Below are 19,458 nucleotides of genomic sequence, written 5' to 3'. Positions count from 1 at the left end.
TTTGATTGACAAGGCCAGGCAGTGAAAACATTACCATCATGCCAGGCCCAATCAATCAAAGTGCATAGGGTGCAGCACTTTAACAGAGAGCTGAGCCTCTAGGATTAACAGCAATACTCCCTTGCTCCTAGAGGCTTATTTGCATATATTAAAACATCATATTTCTCAGCAATACGGGTACATATCAACATGGGACCAACACAGCCTTCAGCTGCTAACGGCACATGTAACAAGGCCGGACAGTTTCATAGGTACAAATCTGCTGACAGATGCCTTTTAAAGTAGTTGTGTATTGGGTTAATACTGATGACTTATCCTAGGTTCATCAATAGCAGATAAGCAGGGGTCTAGCTCCCGGTATTCACACCCTTTGTTGTTTGAAGGGGTAGCAGCATTCGTGCAAGCATTACTTTCTCTTCAAAATTACCTGTGTGTCGTCTCTTTTGTAGAGGCAGTACAGGCTTGTCCTATTCAAGTGAATACCCCTTCAAACAGCTGAAGATAGGTCATCAACATTAACCAATTACACAATCCCTTTAATAATGATAGCCATGATAAGAACTAGGGTTGAGCAAATTGAGCTTCTGATCATAGATCCAAAGTCGATTCGGTAAAAAACTTTGTTTGCAATGCTGTACCGAAGCCGACTTCGGATTCCTATTTAAAAATGTCAATTCCACAGATAAGTAATACCGAAGTCATATACCGAAGTCTGGAGCAACTTCAGATGAGACAAAGTTTTCCTACATGGAGCAAATACATTACAAATGCGGTATGGAAACGTTACAACGTTTTTTTTAACTAATCAATTTTGGATCTATGATCAGAAGCTCGATTTGCTCAACCCTAATGAGAACTATAAATAAAAAAAATCTATATATGCAAGAAGTACCACAAAGTGTGCACATATAAAATGGGGAATGTGTTTCTAAACTTTTTGCAGTGCTCATGACATGGTTACTTGCAGTGATGGTTATTTCGGATCAACTATAGAATATTATAATGTGCCTAAAATAAAGTGCAGTAAACTTCCGCTGTGTCTTTGTCTCTGTAGCAGCTTTAATTTGATGGTGTGATCATACTGGTTGCCATTAAAAGTGTTTACTATATTACTGTACCCTTTCTGAATATCTCAATAAAATCTACTAGGGAATACACTTCTGCTGGACAGTAGACAATTTACATACTTCTTTTGTGCAATTTGATTAGAAACCTATTAGGCTGTGTTAGATACCTGCTTTTACTAAAATAGCGTAGAAGCATTTTTAAATTTCAAGGAATAATACTCTCACCGGCTGCACAGAATCCAGAAGTTTGGTGAGCTGGAAAAATCTCCGTGAACTGGATGCTGGGTTGCTTCTCTTGCAGGAGATGACACGATCTAGCTCTTTGATGTAGTTCATCCGCAGTTCATCAAAACACTTCTGATCCTTTAGACCTTCCACAGGAACTAAGAATGGGTGACAAATATACATTAATTTACCAAAAGTCATATAAGGTTCTAAGTGGAAAAAAAAAACGGAGAGGACTTGAAACAATTACATTTGATGTTGCTTTTTGATATATAACATGTCATGGTAGTGCTTGGCGGTGGTGAGCTGTGTAATGTACACCAAGACACAAAGCTATATGAATTTGAAAAGAAGACCAATGAGGGAAGCTGGCAAACACAGTCTACTGTAAAGAAGAAGAACAAAGGACGAGAGAACATTGAATACTGTTTTTGACAACCAAAACCTAGTCGACTCCATCTCCATCGGCAAGTGCAATATAGTTTACATTAACAATATGCAGAGGCTGCAACTAGAGACTCATTTGTTTGTAATGTTGTTGAGCCATTTGAGCCATTAGAGCCATGGGTTCAAGCCTTACTTGGGCAAGAAAGCTGTATGTTCTTCTCAGTTTAGATGGCTAAGAGGTTGGTCCATCTGTGTTTATCTGGGATATGTAAATTCTGGTCCTCATGGGAAATAGGGATTGATATGCATGCATTTGAATAAACAAAGTTCAGTTTTTGTAGTCCAGTTCTATCTCTACAACACAATTTCTGTAGAGTGTTTCAATTCCTGATACCACACACAAGGGTCTCTTTTAGAGAACTACTTCACAAGGCTTTATATGAATCCGCTTTCTTGGCAAAAATAAAGATAGTAAGAAGAACAAATTGTACAGTGGACTTTTGCTTTCCTGAAATTATATGCACATTCCATTTATGTAACTGGAAAGCAGATAAAAGAAATAATCCACTGGTTTAATATCTGAATGTACACATTAAAGCATTGAGATGAATTGAGTTGAGGGTACTGCAAAACATTAATAGTCAAGTAGCATCCAAAAAACACAGGTCTTCAGAGATTAATGTGCCAGAAAATAAACAATGAATATAATGAGAACATTGTAACCCTTCTTGTTATCATATCCATCAGTCAGCAGAAGGCTGGGGTTTCTTGGGCCCACCAGTGGAAATAGTTCTTGAAACCCAACCCCCATATAATCAATAAAGTCTAATAGATTTTGAATCAAAGAAATAGTCTCTAGTGACAAATGACTGGCTTCAAAGGCAGCCAAACAGATTTTTTGTACTGGACCTTTGGGGTCCACTATGGTATTAGAGCCTGGACCCACCAGAGGATCCTCTGGTACTGCCAACAGTAGCACCTTAGTAGCTGACCCTTGCATGACTTCGAAGTTCCATACATGCACGTGCACTTTTTCTGTCTTATCATCCTTTTCTGATTTCTAACTGCACATTGGCTTCTCAAAAATGTGCTATCCTAAGGGGAGTCCATCACCATGTTCTTATTAAACTAAGTATAGTGTCATGTAGTGCCTGCAGAGACATTTAAAGCGCTACCTTAGATAAAATTAACTATAAATATCAGTTGGAACATATGCCAGTGCGTTCGGAACACTGAGGATGGGTCCCTTCAGTGCATCATTATTATTGTCATCTGCTCACTAAGCCCATCCTTTTGAGAAATACTCTCTTATTGCCCCATAACCTGGCATGTGCGCCGTGCGCCCAATTTGCAGAGTAAGTGCAGTACACTTCTTCTCTCCAGGGCAGGAATAATACAATATACTGTGATTTCACTAAAATTATGGCACATGGCACATACGTAAGATTAAATGTTCAGGAGAAAGCAGTTTCCAGGAGCCTGTCCCTGTCAATAACCAAGGGTTAGGAGGAGCTTAGTGAGAAGAGGGAAGGAACAATGGTGCACCAAGGTGAAAGGACCCACGATCAGTGGTCAAAAAACGTATTTGCATATGTACCCAAACTAACTTTTCTGCTAATTATAGCAACAGTTTAACTAAAGAAGGGTAATGCTTTAAGTGTCTCTGCAAGCATTATATGACACTATGCTTAGTTTAATAAGTAAAACAAGTAAACTCAAAATTCCTATGTTTTTGCAAACATATATTGTATTTCCATTTATTTTTATGGAAATTCATCCATCATTTGTATTAAAAGGTAATACTTTATTAATTCACTATGGGGAGAACACAGTGAAGCAAACTAAGTTGGCAGATTCCAGTACATTAATCTTCTTATGACTCTATGTGTCATACTGCAATACTCACTAATGCTGAAGAGGAGAAGAGCTTTCATACAGAGGAACTCCTCAGGCGTGATTTGTAGCCAACCAAACTCTTGCGACAGATGACGCATTCGAACGCACTGGCTGTACATGCGAGATTTATGCATGCGGTACCTGTAGAATGATATAAGTAGTTTTTTATCAAAAGGAAGTAAATCATCGTTATAGAAATAATAGTAATAAAAAGGTATGGCAGAATAAGTGATACTACAGTTTATTATTTATGTGCACATCGTATAACAGTTCTATAACTTAGAAAGTTTTACACAGGTGTAATCCAGCACCATTAGACTTCTATGGTGCCCTAAAGTGTATGCATCTGAGTTTACATGGAGGTACATACAGTTCTTTGTTTTGAAGATCTGATTAACCCAAAAACCAATACCACATACAAAAATCTAAGCAGATATCATGTTATCAAGTCACCTTACATATATATTATATGTCACCTTATCTAGTTACAAGATAGCAGGAGAAGCTCTGGAGTCTCGTGGTTGCATTAAACACAATAAAAACAGTGCCTTCGGGTTACCAATGCATGTTTGTAACTGGTATGACTGCTTTAATTGTTATAGTGTCATAAGCATTCTTTATGTAAGTATTTCCCATGCATTGTGAGCTCACTAATCTAATCAGTAATCTATACAGCAAACCATCCCAAACTGGTGGAGATACGTACAATACACTATGTATGGAAGACAGTTTTAGCACCAAGTAAGGCCTAGTTCACACAAACGTATGGCTTTTATAGTTTTTTGCGGTCCGTTTTTCACGGATCCGTTGTTCCATTTTTGAGTTCCGTTGTGTTTCCGTTTTGTTTTTCCGTTCCGTTTTTCAGTATGGTATATACAGTACGGAACACAAAAAAACGGTCCGTACACTCGCAAAAAAACCGATCGTGTGAACTATGCCTAAAAGGGAGGAAAGAACCTTCTTACATTTCTGTGAGAAACAGTTGCCCTGTACAGCTTGTTTATTCTTAGATCCACCTTCTGAAATACTCAGTCACAGCTCAAACATGTTATTTTTCACTATTCTCTTTATTGTGAAGTTCCTGTTGTTATTGCTTAGGCCGAGTTCACACGAACGTGTGTGACCTGTGACCGTGCACGATCGCCGGCCGTAGGTCAGCCGCATCGGATTGCGGACCCATTTACTTTAATGGGTCCGCGATCCGCCCGTTCCGCTAAAAGATAGGACATGTTCTATCTTTTTGCGGAACGGAAGTACGGGACGTAACCCCACGGAAGCACTCCGTAGTGCTTCCGAGGGGTCCCGTCCTGTGCGGCCGTTCCGCGATTCCGGATTTGCGGACCCATTGAAGTGAATGGGTCCGCATCCGTGATGCGGAATGCACACGGAACTGTGGCTGTGTATTGCGGCCCGCAATACGGCCAAGGATCACACACGTTCGTGTGAACTCGGCCTTAGATCTATGATTAATGCTATCTGAATAAATGAAGGAATGAGCGAAGCTACAGCATGCAGCAGTTGTCAATTGTCTACAGTATAAAATGATGGATAATCCCTAGAAGTATTGGCAGTATTTGTAAATTACATACTGTAGTTATAGCTCTTTTTTTTTCATTGTGTCCGTAAAAATGTTGACCGTTAGGGTACATTATAAGCAAAAAGACACAAATGACGTTGGGAACCCAGCACACACTGAGACAGGGAGGCAGAAAATCTGATGGGGGCCCCCTATAATTTAACATAGCTGTAGAAATGAAGATGTCTCTGAGATCAATCCCTGTCTGTGACTGTCACTCGCCTCTAATGAGTTGCCATTTGTACAACTTGATGGCCAGTCTATAGTCTAGTGAAATACAGTCAGGTCCATAAATATTGGGACATCGACATGATTCTAAAATTTTGGGCTCTATACACCACCACAATGGATTTGAAATGAAACAAACAAGATGTACTTTAACTGAAGATTGTCAGCTTTAATTTGAGGGTATTTACATCCAAATCAGGTAAACGGTGTAGGAATTACAACAGTTTGCATATGTGCCTCCCGCTTGTTAAGGGACCACAAGTAATGGGACAGACTAATAATCATAAATCAAACTTTCACTTTTTAATACTTGGTTGCAAATCCTTTGCAGTCAATTACAGCCTAAAGTCTGGAACGCATAGACATCACCAGACGCTGGGTTTCATCCCTGGTGATGCTCTGCCAGGCCTCTACTGCAACTGTCTTCAGTTTCTGCTTGTTCTTGGGGCATTTTCCCTTCAGTTTTGTCTTCAGCAAGTGAAATGCATGCTCAATCGGATTCAGGTCAGGTGATTGACTTGGACATTGCATAACATTTCACTTCTTTCCCTTAAAAAACTCTTTGGTTGCTTTTGCAGTATGCTTTGGGTCATTGTCCATCTGCACTGTGAAGCGCCGTCCAATGAGTTCTGAAGCATTTGGCTGAATATGAGCAGATAATATTGCCCGAAACACTTCAGAATTCATCCTGCTGCTTTTGTCAGCAGTCACATCATCAATAAATACAAGAGAACCAATTCCATTAGCAGCCATACATGCCCACGCCATGACACTACCACCACCATGCTTCACTGATGAGGTGATATGCTTAGGATCATGAGCAGTTCCTTTCCTTCTCCATACTCTTCTCTTCCCATCACTCTGGTACAAGTTGATCTTGGTCTCATCTGTCCATAGGATGTTGTTCCAGAACTGTGAAGGCTTTTTTAGATGTCGTTTGGCAAACTCTAATCTGGCTTTCCTGTTTTTGAGGCTCACCAATGGTTTACATCTTGTGGTGAACCCTCTGTATTCACTCTGGTGAAGTCTTCTCTTGATTGTTGACTTTGACACACATACACATACCTCCTGGAGAGTGTTCTTGATCTGGCCAACTGTTGTGAAGGGTGTTTTCTTCACCAGGGAAAGAATTCTTCGGTCATCCACCACAGTTGTTTTCCATTGTCTTCCGGGTCTTTTGGTGTTGCTGAGCTCACTGATGCGTTCCTTCTTTTTAAGAATGTTCGAAACTGTTGTTTTGGACAAGCCTAATGTTTTTGCTATCTCTCTGATAGGTTTGTTTTGTTTTTTCAGCCTAATGATGGCTTGCTTCACTGATAGTGACAGCTCTTTGGATCTCATCTTGAGAGTTGACAGCAACAGATTGCAAATGCAAATAGCACACTTGAAATGAACTCTGGACCTTTTATCTGCTCATTGTAATTGGGATAATGAGGGAATAACACACACCTGGCCATGGAACAGCTGAGAAGCCAATTGTCCCATTACTTTTGGTCCCTGAACAAGTGGGAGGCACATATGCAAACTGTTGTAATTCCTACACCGTTCGCCTGATTTGGATGTAAATACCCTCAAATTAAAGCTGACAGTCTGCAGTTAAAGCACATCTTGTTTTTTTCATTTCAAATCCATTGTGGTGGTGTATAGAGCCAAATAATTTAGAATTGTGTCGCTGTCCCAATATTTATGGACCTGACTGTATCTGCAGTCAGTCAGTCCATAGTCTGATGTAAATGCTGCAATCAGTGAGTCCATGGTCTAGTGCAAATGTTGCAGTCAGTCAGTCCATGGTCTAGTGTTAATGCTGCGGTTAGGCCATAGTCTAGTGAAATTGCGGTAGTCAATCAGTCAATAGTCTAGTGTAAATGCTGCAGTTAGTCCTCTGTCTAGTATAAACTCTGCAGTTAGTCCACAGTCTAGTGAAATTGCTGTAGTCAGTCAATAGTCTGCTTTAAATGCTGCAGTAAATCAGTCCACAATCTAGTGTAAATGCTGCAGTTAGTCCATAGTCTAGTGTAAATCCTGCAGTTAGTCAGTCCATAGTCGAGTGTAAATGCTGTGCTCATTCAGCATTCTGTATGGGTAGGGGGGTATACTATGGCAAGGCACTGTGAAGGAAATAGAGGTATGGGGAACTGAAAGTGTCACAGTTAACAGGGATGGTACAGAGGGCACTGGCACTGAGAAAGATTATGGCACTGAGAGGGGGCTGATGGCACTTAGGGAGCTGATGGTACTGAGAGGGGGCTGATGGTATGGGGAGATTATAGCACTGGGCGGAGCTGATGGTGGGCTGATGGCACTGACGGAGCTGATGGCACCGAGGGGGGGCTGATGGCATGGGGGGAAATTATGGCACTGGGGGGCTGATGGCACTGGGGGCTGTTGGCACTGAGGGGGGGGGCTGATGGCACTGGGGGGGGCTGATGGCACTGAAGGGGGCTGATTGTGGCACTGAGGGGGGGCTGATGGCATGGGGGAGATTATGGCACTGGGGGGCTCATGAGGGGGGCTGATGGCACAAAGGGAGCTGATGGGTCCGCAAATAAAACAGAAGTAACTCCATGTGCATTCCGTTTCTGTATGTCCGTATTTTCATTCCACAAAAAAATAGAACATGTCCTATTATTGTCCACATTATGGACAAGGATAGTGCTGTTCTATTAGGGGCCAGCTATTCCATTCTGCAAAATACGGAATGCACACGGACGTCATCCGTATATTTTGCGGATCCGTTTCTTGCGAACTGCAAAATACATACGGTTATGTGAATGAGGCCTTAATCTGTTTTGTTATTCATAGACTCTTTGTTCGTCAGATTCATTGTCAACAGGTGGTCTTATATATGGGTGTGTTTATCTAGTTCATCTGTCGCACCAGTTATACAGTTCTGTTATTTATAGACTCTGTGCATTAGACGTAGCATCAACAGGCGGTCTAATATATAGGCGCGTTTATCTAGTTCACCTGCTGCACCATTCATACTTAATCTGTTCTGTTATAAATAAAATTACTGTGCACCACTTAGTCTCAACAGGTGGTCTAATATACAGGTGTGTTTATCTAGTTCAATATAGAACCAAGGAAAAAAGCCTCAATATACAAAGTTATGAGTCTGGGCAAAGAAATTGGAAACCATATAATAGGTTGTGTGTGTTCGGTGGCTCACCAATTGGGTACAATAAAATAGTTGCACACTTCACTGGACTCGCCCGTCCCAAGAAAAGCTAAATGAAATTGGAATGTGGAAGGGCACTCACTAAATGGGAGAAATTATAAAATTTATAAAATTGCATAGATATATCCACTTGGATAATAAGATAAAACAATGATGATGATAAAATAATAAAATGTAATGGCGGAGCAATATCAAACACCAGACTGGAAGACAAATGTATGCGCAATCTTAAATACGCTGCCTGATGATTGCACAAGCCTAATGATAAACAACCCGCTCAATAGGATCCAGACAAAAGCTGAATTAGAAGTCCACACTTTCTATAGAGAACAATAGTGTAAATGATAGTCCACAATTATATAACTGTCAGATGGTAGGGTATAGTTCACAGTTTACACAGACCTGCTGTGTCCCATAAATAGAATCCAGATGGTAATAGGTGGACAGCAAAGATGGTGTTAATATAGTGAGTAAGGGATATAAATCCCCTCAATTCAGGTACACAGTATTAGTAGCGCTAGTGTGGTACATTACCGCTCCTGGGTTCTCCGGCTGTATACTGTAGAGCAGTGGTTCTTAACCTGGGTTCGATCGAACCCCAGGGGTTCGGTGAGTCAGTCTCGCGGGTTCGGCCGCCGGCCCTGGGGGGCCGCTTTGATAGGTGGCTGCCACAAGACAGGAAAATATTTATTTCCTGTTACTCAGACTCCTTTTGCGCCCGCTACGGCTCATGATCAGAAGAGCCGAGCGAGCGCAATGATTTTGCTTTCGCCAGCCGCCGGATGTGAGCGGCATATGACGACATGACGTCATATCCGGCGGCTGCGCGGCGGCGGATCTAGTGACTGCACAGCATGGTGGCGGCGGCATCCTGTCCCTCCTGCACACAGACACCGGCATCACTGAGCTAAGCTGACCTGTTGTACTACAGGTAAGAGTAAAGGGGCTTGGAGGACCTATTGTGTATTGTATTTAAGGGGTCAGCATTGTATTGGAGGGGCCAGCAGTGTATTGGGGGGGGGGCTGGGAGGGTGGGGGTCAGCAGTGTATTAGGGTGGCAAGGATGGGGGTCAGCAGTGAATTAGGGGGGCTGGGAAGGGGGTCATCATTGTATTAGGGGGGCTGGGATTGTTTTGGGAGGGGGTCAGCAGTGTATTGAGGGACTGGGGGGTCAGCAGTGTATTGGGGTGGCTGGGAGGCTGGGGGTCAGTAGTGTATTAGGAGGTTGGGAGGGGGGTCAGCAGTTTATTAGGGGGTGGGAGGGGATAAGCAGTGTATTAGGGGGGTGGGAGGGTGTTCAGCAGTGTATTGGGGGTGGTGGGGAGGGGGCAGCAGTGTATTAGATAGTGGAGAGGGGGGGGGGCAGTAGTATATTAGGCGCAGTGATTTATGGGGCTGACATAGATTTTTTTTCCAGGGCTGCTTTGTATCCCCTGTCCGGCCTTGGAGGTCAAGACACACACCCGACTCGCCCCGCTTGTCCATCATTGGCTGCAGGTGATCACGCAACATCGCTTGGCCTATCCCTTCATACTAACTATGTCGAGCAAAAAAAGAAAGTGGTCGGACGAATATGTACAATATGGATTCACATGTATAATGGAACGTGATGGGAGTCAGCGTCCTAACTGTATGATTTGCAATGCCAAGTTGAGCAATTCTAGTCTAGCACCGGCAAAACTAAGAGAACACTTCCTTAAGCTGCATGGAGATGGAAAATACAAGAACACAACGCTCGCTGAATTCAAGGTGAGGAGAGCCAGATTCGATGAAAAGGCTAGTCTGCCTGTTCTCGGCTTTGTACCCATCAACAAACCGATCCTCATAGCATCGTACGAAGTTGCTTACCTGATCGCAAAGCAGGGCAAACCCCACACCATTGGTGAAACACTCATAAAACCAGCTGTGTTGAAGATGGCGAATATCATGCTGGGAAAAGCGGCTGAAGTTAAGTTATCCCAAATTCCTCTTTCAAATGACACCATCAGCGACAGAATAGAGGACATGAGCAAAGACATCTTGGCTCAAATAGTTGCAGATCTGATTTCAAGCCAGGCAAAATTCAGCCTTCAACTCGACGAGACCACAGACGTCTCCAATCTAAGCCAGCTTGCAGTATTCGTGCGCTATGTGAAAGACGACGTGATAAAGGAAGAGTTTTTATTTTGTAAGCCTCTTACAACAACTAAGGCAGCCGATGTGAAGAAACTTGTGGATGACTTCTTCAAAGACAACAATCTTTCGTGGGATATGGTTTCTGCAGTTTGTTCGGATGGAGCTCCAGCCATGCTGGGAAGAAAGTCTGGTTTTGGTGCGCTAGTGAAAGCCGATGCACCACACATCATTGTTACGCATTGTATTCTGCATAGGCATGCATTGGCAACAAAAACCTTGCCTCCAAAACTGGCAGAAGTATTAAAAATTGTAGTGGAATGTGTGAACTATGTGCGAAATAGTGCTCTGAGGCACCGCATCTTCAGGGAGCTGTGTAAAGAAATGGGATCTGAATTGGAGGTACTTCTGTACCATTCCAACGTTCGGTGGTTATCCCGGGGACAGGTGTTGAATCGTGTTTTTGCCGTGCGTGTGGAATTAGCCCTGTTTTTGCAAGAGCATCAACATTGTCATGCAGATTGCTTCAAAGATTCTGAGTTCATTCTCATTTTAGTGTACATGACTGATATCTTTGCAGCTCTAAATCATCTCAATCAACAGATGCAGGGCGGTGGAGTCAACATCATCGAAGCGGAAGAAAACTTGAAGGCTTTTCAAAAAAAGCTACCGTTATGGAAACGACGAATAGAGAACGATAACTTCGCAAACTTTCCCCTGCTAGACGACTGTGTAAGTAAGATCGAAGATGTATCTGGAATCGGAGACATTTCTGTACCCATGGAACTGAAGCAAGCAATTGCCACGCACTTAGATGAGCTTGCAACGTCTCTTGATGGATACTCCCCTACAAGAGAGTCATATCCAGCATGGGTGAGACAGCCGTTCACATTTAGTGTTGAGACAACAGATGTCAATGATGAATACCTCGATGAAATTATTGAACTTCAGCAGAGCCACGTTCAACAGCAACTCTTCAGAACAACAACACTCTCAACGTTTTGGTGTCAACAAATGGTAACGTACCCTGTTATTGCTAAGAAAGCTCTGGAGTTTTTCATACCGTTTGTTACAACATATCTTTGCGAGCAATCCTTTTCAAGGATGCTGGACATAAAAACGAAGAAAAGGAACAGACTTTGTTGCGAAAATGACATGAGAGTGGCACTTGCCAAGGTAAAGCCGCGCATTTCTGACCTGGTCTCTGAAAGACAACAGCAGAAGTCACACTGATTTGCAGTAAATATTCATTATTATGTTTTTATTTTTGTGTGAAAATCATGTTTTAATGGTTTTGTTCTTTGTTCTTAATGGTTTTGTTCTTTAATGGTTTTATTCACTTTGTGCACCTATGTATAAATATATACCTATGTTTTGAATTTGAAAAAATCCTATTTAATTTTTCCAATTAAGAAGGGTTCGGTGAATGCGCATATGAAACTGGTGGGGTTCAGTACCTCCAACAAGGTTAAGAACCACTGCTGTAGAGGCTCCTTCTTTCAGACTGCCCGGCACGGCATTCAGTGCGGCTTTACCTTGCGCGGCGTCCCGCGTGGTTTCAGAGTCAGACGTAGCGTCCCACGTGACTCTGCAGCCGCTTCCTGGAGAACGTCCTCGGTATCCTGGGTCCTACTTTCCCTCCGCCTCCGCTCTCATTAGCTGTAGAGGTACAGGTATCTACGGGAATGTAGCATCAGGTTTCCATAAGTTGTTTCATCAGCAAAAAAGTCCAGTATCAGCACCAAACGCGTTTCAGGGTCTACACCCCTTCATCAGTGTCTATCAAACTGGATTACTTGTGAGGGCTTTATATATCCCGCCATATCTGGGATAATACAGGTTATCCAAAGATCCTGGAACTGGATCCATTATTCCAAAAATAAATCCCACATTCCTTCACCACTCCTAATAAACATATATATAGAAGTTCCTATACAGTTATATTTGCATAAATTGCATGAAAATCACTTTATAAAAATTTTTTTTTATATAAAATTATGATTAAAAATGCGCAGAGAAAAACCGCATAAAAAAACGCAAATACGGCAAATGGATATCTACATATGCATTTTCACATTTAAATGTTGTTTTATATTCAGTTGTTATGTAGATTGAGTGTGGACTTCTAATTCAGCTTTTGTCTAGATCCTATTCAGCGGGTTGTTTATCATTAGGCTTGTGCAATCATCAGGCAGCGTATTTAAGATTGCACATACATTTGTCTTCATGTCTGGTGTTTGATATTGCTGCGCCATTACATTTTATTATTTTATCATCATCATTGTTTTATCTTATTGTCCAAGTGGATATATCTATGCAATTTTATAAATTTTTCCCATTTAGTGAGTGCCCTTCCACATTCCAATTTCATGGAAACCATATAAACCTCAGCTTCGTCGGGAGGTGTTCATCTAGTTCATCTTCTGTACCATTCATACTTAATCTGTTCTATTCTACATAGACTTGCTCTGCATCAGACTCAGCTTAAATAGGTGGTCTAATATATAGGCGTTTTTATTTAGTTCACCTGCTATGCCATTCACACTTAATCTGTTCTGTTATACATAGACTTACTGTGCATCAGACTCAGCGCCAACAGACGGTCTAATATATGGGCTAGTTCATCTAGGTCACCTGCTGCACCATTTATACTTAATCTGTAGAACTACTGAAGAAACCACACACCAGCAGCAGGACATAGAGCAGAACCTTAACCAGCAGGTGATGGCATACTTGGACTGCACCCTGTCACCCCAGATCCCCTGGACTACTGGACAGCCAAATTTGAATTGTGGCCGCAACTGGCAGAGTTTGCCCTGGGCAAACTTTCCTGCCTAGACAGTAGTGTGGCATCAGAGCTGGTGTTTAGTGCAGCGGGTGGCATAGTTACCCCAAAGAGAACTTGCCTTTCAACACAAAATGTTGAGAGACTAAACTTTCTAAAGATGAATCAGATGTGGATCAGCCAGGATTTCCAGACACCGGTGCCTGATGCAACAGACTAGATCATTCTGGCAGTAATGATCTGAATGTAGTGTGCTTCCACACCAGAACATTGTGACAAAAGCCCGTTACTTCTGCCCATGTGCTGCTGCCAGTCGCCTGATGTCACACACCTGCTGTCTCTACTGCCATCTGCTCCTACTGTGATCTGCCACCATCTTGTGCTGTTACTGTTACAGCTGTTGCCTCCTTCGCACACTGTTCCAGGGTAACTATTGTGACTTCATGTTTTTGCCACTCTGACCACTCTGTTCCATGGCCACTATTTTGGCTCTTCATGCTGTGGCCACCCTCACCACTCTGTTATGAGGCCACTATTGTGACTCTTCATGTTGTTTTCACCTTTACCAGTCTGTCACGAGACCACTAGTGTCCCTGTTTGGCCGTGTTGACATCACTGTTTATATTTCAGTTCTTATGATCCGTTAAAAAAAACAAAAAACAGGTCCTGTTGTTTGAGTGTCCATAAGCACTCTATCACATGGTCAGTATTTTGCAGCAGGATTTGATCCTGATTTGGAAGCTAAAAGCAGGAATGGGTCGAAAGTATAGAAGACATGCAAATATTTCCATCACATTTTATCTCTGTTTTGGACCCACTCCTACTTTTGCCTTACCAATACTGATGAAATACTGATGCAAAATATTGACCAAATACTGACCGTGTTATATTAAAGTTATTAAAGTCCTGCATACAGGACTTTTTTTCCATCTATATAAAACCAATTTCAGACACAAATGGCCAAAACGCATGCAAATTGAGCCTGAGACCTCTATAACACGGTCAGTATTTTGTATCAGGATTTGGTCATGATTTGGAAGTCAAAAGCAGGATTGGTCAGAAACAGAGAACAGATGCACATATTTCCATCACATTTTATCTCTGTTTTGGACCCACTCCTGTTTTTGTCCTACAAATACTGATCAAATGCTGACCAAATACTGACCGTGTTAAGGAGGATGCTCAAAATACAGAATACAATTTTTTTGGGCTGTTCTTCTGGCGGATGAGAAGAAGGGAAAAATAAACAGTGACGTCAACACAACCTTACTTCAGACACCCTCCCCACTCCGTCACGGGGCCACTACTTGAAACTTCAGTTCAGTCCAAGTCGATAAATGAGACCTGGCGCTAAGGCTACTTTCACACTTGCGTTCGGGGTTCCGCTTGTGAGCTCCGTTTGAAGGCTCTCACAAGCGGCCCCGAACGCATCCGTACGGCCCCAATGCATTCTGAGTGGATGCGTATGTCTGGCAGCGTTCAGCCTCCGCTCCGCTCAGCAGGCGGACACCCGAACGCTGCTTGCAGCGTTCGGGTGTCCGCCTGGCCGTGCGGAGCCAAACGGATCCGTCCAGACTTACAATGAAAGTCAATGGGGACGGATCGGTTTGTCTTGGCTCCGCTTTGACACAGATCCGTTAGAAACCGTTCACGTCTCTGCGCATGCCCAGTAACTTCCTGTCCCTCCCCCTCATCGTCGGCCATTTTGGATTGTCGACTTGGTGAGACTGGTAAGTGAAGTTTTGTCTGTTTGTCTATCTTTCTTTTTTTTCTATCTATCTATCTATCTATCTATTTCTGGGGGGGGCTGCTGGCACTTGGGAAGGGGTGTGTGTGTCTGGAACAGTGGGGGCTGCTGGCACTGGTGGTGGGGGCTGCCTTTATGGGGGGCTTCTGGCACTGGGGGGGCTTCTGGCACTGGGGGGGTGTGTGGCTAGAACTGGGGGGGGTCTGCTGGCACTGCGATTATGTTTGTGGCTGGAACTGTGCGGTGCTTCTGGCACTGGCGGGGTTTATGTGGCTGGAACTGTGGTTGCTGCTGGCACTGCGGGGGGGTGTGTGGCTGGAATTGGGGGGTCTGCTGGCACTGCGGGGGTGTTTGTGTCAGGAACTGCGCATGCAGTGCTTCTGGCACTGCAGGGGTGTTTGTGGCTGGAACTGTGCAGTGCTTACGGCACTGCGGGGGTATGTGTAGCTGGAACTGTGGGGGCTGCTGGCATTTGGGGGGCTGAGGGCACTGTGGGAAGGTTGTTTGGAACTGGGGGGCTGATGTAACTGTTGGGGGCTGCTGGCACTATGGGGGGGCTGCTGGCACTATGCGGGGCTGCTGTCTCTGGGGGTGTTTATGGCACTCGGGGGGATTATAGCTCCTGTTGGAATAATTTTTTTAATCATTTTATTATTAGGGTCGTTCCAGAGGGACAACTGTTCTCTCCGTCTGAGTGTAAGGGGGTGTCTTAGACAGCGGAGTGTTTTGCTCCCCTGTTTTGGCCAGTCCCCTACAGTCAGAGGGACAACTGTTCTCTCCATCTGAGTGTAAGGGGCTGTCTGAGACAGCGGAGTGTTTGGCTCCCCTGTTTTGGCCAGTCCCCACGGTCAGAGGGACAACTGTTCTCTCCGTCTGAGTGTAAGGGGCTGTCTGAGACAGCGGAGTGTTTGGCTCCCCTGTTTTGGCCAGTCCCCTATGGTATACGGTAGACATAGCATAGAACATGGATGTTTTATTTAAAGAACAATTCCTAACTTTCCTTATTTTTTTCCTACAGAACTGCCACCGTCACTCGGGAGCCTGAACAACCTCCTGAGGCGGAACCGGAACAGATCACCAGCGCCAGCCCTCCTGTCCCTCATGTATCGGCTCAGGATAATCCGGGTCCCCTACCGAATCCCTCCGCTCATCAGAGGCTCTTAGGTTTTCGCCAAAATTTGAGAGCCCTGGTGAGCGGGCAGAGATCCGGTAGGCCAAATCGAGCTGATTATGCAAACCTTGTAGAGGTCGTTTCCGACGCTCTAGAAGGTTTGCCCAACATCAGATGGAGTTTGGTGCTGACTTGATTCGCCGCTGGGAGGGGGCGGAGTCGGCGTTTCAACGCAGCCCAAACTACCATTATGGGCTAAGCATGATCAGTTTGATGGACTCAATGACGCCCGATTAGTTACATGAGACCCTTCCTTTCTCCACACCCCACAATTACGCCCTGCATCCTTTCCTGTGGCCCGTAGTTTCACCTCAGTAGATCGCCAGGACAGGGGAGCTACCATCGCCAGCCCCAGACCATCTAGTCCACGACAGTCCACCTCCCCTCACCATTTTCAACAATTATAGATTTTATGTTTATATTTATTTTAGTTTTTTATTGTTAAAAAAATAAAACTTTATTTATACTTTACTATACAAACTGTGTCTGTCTTTTTATTGTCCTGTACAGGGTAACCTTGGCACTACAGCGGTGTTGAAATAAAAACTACCCCAGTCTCACTACTGTGCGTTTATTATAACACCCTTGGTAGTTTTTATATCAAAACAGCATTAGTGCCGATGTTGTAAATAACATGACCATCAATATTGAGCTATCAAATGGCTCTTTATTGATCGTAGACCCTATGATTGGCACATGAACAAGCAAATGCTTGTTCATTGTTCAATCTTGTGCCCTTTCATATGAGCCCTTGTGGGAGTCACGGTCCATCAGCATCATCAGGAATTCATTAATAAATTGTAATTTTACCGTTTAATGATTTCCCGATGACGCTCTAATATAACTAGTGTGATTACCACAAGGGACACGCAAGGGACATACAGTTTTTAAAAGGGGTATTCACATAGACAATGGGGGGATTTCGCTTGAATATGCCCCCATTGTTTGATAGGTGTGGGTAACATTGGTAGGACCCGCACCTATATCGAGAACGGAGCGGGGAGTACTGTGGCTGGAGGACAACAAATTTCCTGTGGTACGTCCACCACCAAGCGATAATCCCTGCCTCTCCCATAGAAATGAATGGAGGGCGGCGGCGCAGTGCGACCTCATCCACTTTCTTATATATGTGAGGGTACCAGCAGTGGGACCCGCACCTATAAGACAATGTGGGCATATTTTAGTGGTATTCCCCCATTGTATGAGATCAGAAAACCCCTTTAAAGCCTCTTGCACAGGACTGTATGCCCCAAGAGACATACGGTCCATGAGCGGGCCATATGTCCCGTAGTAGCATTGATCGTGCGCACAAGAGTACACAGCATCATAGTGTACAATGATTCTGTGCAACTCGAGCTGCCCGCGGGGATATAGTCTTGCACTAATAGATCATATGAGTGCGGGACAATAGCCCAGTTTGCGGCACAACATGGTCAGCATCATGATGCTCTGTACTCCCGTACACACGATCAAGGACGATCAGGGACATATTGCCCACTAACAAACACTATACATCTTTAAGGTCATGTAGTCGTGTACAAGAGTCCGAAAGGTGTGGTCCATTATCAAAGCCGGACCAACTTTGAATTTCAACAAGATAGCCCTGGAGAAATATAGGAGTATGTCAACCCTGGGGTTCTAAATACATGAAGATGGAACCTAGAGATGCTACTTATTCCAAAACGGATCCGCTAAACGGATGGCAAAACGGAAACGAACGTGACAAACGGATCCGCAATACAGACGGATCCGTTTGAACGGATCCGTCTGAATGGTTTCCGTTTGTCTCCGTTTAGTCAGTTTATTGACGGATCTGTTTGAAATGCATTTCGGATCCATGAAACGCTAGTGTGAAAGTAGCCTAACTATGACACTTCAGTTATTTGGTCAGTTATTTCCATCAGTTTTTGTGAGCCAAATTCAGGGGCCAAGCCTACTCTCGGATTAGGTATCATGAATAGATCTACACCTGTTCTGTGGGTCTGACCAGCACCTGCTATTGGCTGACATTAGATGATGAGACTACCTGACCAAATAACTGAAGTGTGAACTAAGAATATTAGTGACACATGGTTACATGGTTATTGTACAGCTAACAGAAGGGATTCAAAAGCATGTGTGTGCACTGCCACAATATACAAGGTGGGCCATTTATATGGATACACATTAATAAAATGGGAATGGTTGGTGATATTAACTTCCTGTTTGTGGCACATTAGTATATGTGAGGGGGGAAACTTTTCAAGATGGGTGGTGACCATGGCGGCCATTTTGAAGTCGGCCACTTTGAATCCAACTTTAGTTTTTTCAATAGGAAGAGGGTTTTAACGTAACTTTATTCTTTCATGAGTTATTTACAAGTTTCTCTTTGTTTACAGCCATTGACATGTCACCGAGGTTAACACGTGAGGAGCGGATAGAAATTGTGTTGATGTCTGGTGAACACAGTAACCGGGTCATTGCAGTAACCGGGTCAGATTTCAATGCAAGACACCCTACGAGACCACCCATCTCCCATGCTACAGTTAGCAAACTGCTTGCTAAGTTTCGTGAAACTGGTTCAGTGTTGGATTTGCCAAAATGTGGACGCATGAAATCTGTCTCTAATGAAGAAACATCAGTGGCTGTCCTAGCTTCATTCAGCAAGAGCCCACAGCGTAGCACTCACCGCATGTCACTGGAGAGTGGCATTAGTCGAACATCCCTTCGGCGGATATTAGCTACTCACAAATGGCACCCTTACAAACTCCAGCTACTGCAGCATCTCAACGAGAATGACCCAGATCGGCGCACTGAATTTTCAGAATGGGCAAAACAAAAATTGGAACAGGACCCTCAGTTTACGCAGAAGATTTTGTTCAGTGATAAGGCAAACTTTTATGTGAATGGTGAAGTTAACAAACAAAACCACCGCTATTGGTCTGACACTAACCCACATTGGATAGATCCCTCCAAGACTGTTGGAACAAAAAAAAAAATGATGGTATGGTGTGGTATATGGGGTACAAAGATAGTGGGGCCATTCTTCATCAATGGAAACCTCAAGGCCACTGGATATGCGAAATTGCTACATGATGATGTGTTTC

The 19,458-nt window shown here is 43.6% G+C and overlaps 1 protein-coding gene across 1 annotated transcript in view; it reads right to left on the bottom strand.

The window, feature by feature from the left end:
- Positions 1–19,458, bottom strand: part of AR (androgen receptor) — a 1,020,941-nt gene that overhangs the window by 9,394 nt on the left and 992,089 nt on the right. Inside the window, exons 6-7 of the mRNA XM_040406185.1 lie at positions 3,586–3,716; positions 1,293–1,450 (exon numbers count right to left, since the gene is read on the bottom strand). Coding sequence (XP_040262119.1) covers positions 1,293–1,450; positions 3,586–3,716 — 289 coding nt within the window. The remainder of the gene's footprint in view (positions 1–1,292; positions 1,451–3,585; positions 3,717–19,458) is intronic.

This window comes from Bufo bufo, chromosome 8 (assembly GCF_905171765.1).
Source record: "Bufo bufo chromosome 8, aBufBuf1.1, whole genome shotgun sequence".
NCBI lineage: Eukaryota > Metazoa > Chordata > Amphibia > Anura > Bufonidae > Bufo > Bufo bufo.
Note: the sequence above shows the minus strand (reverse complement) of the source record. Positions and strands in the feature narration are given on the sequence as shown.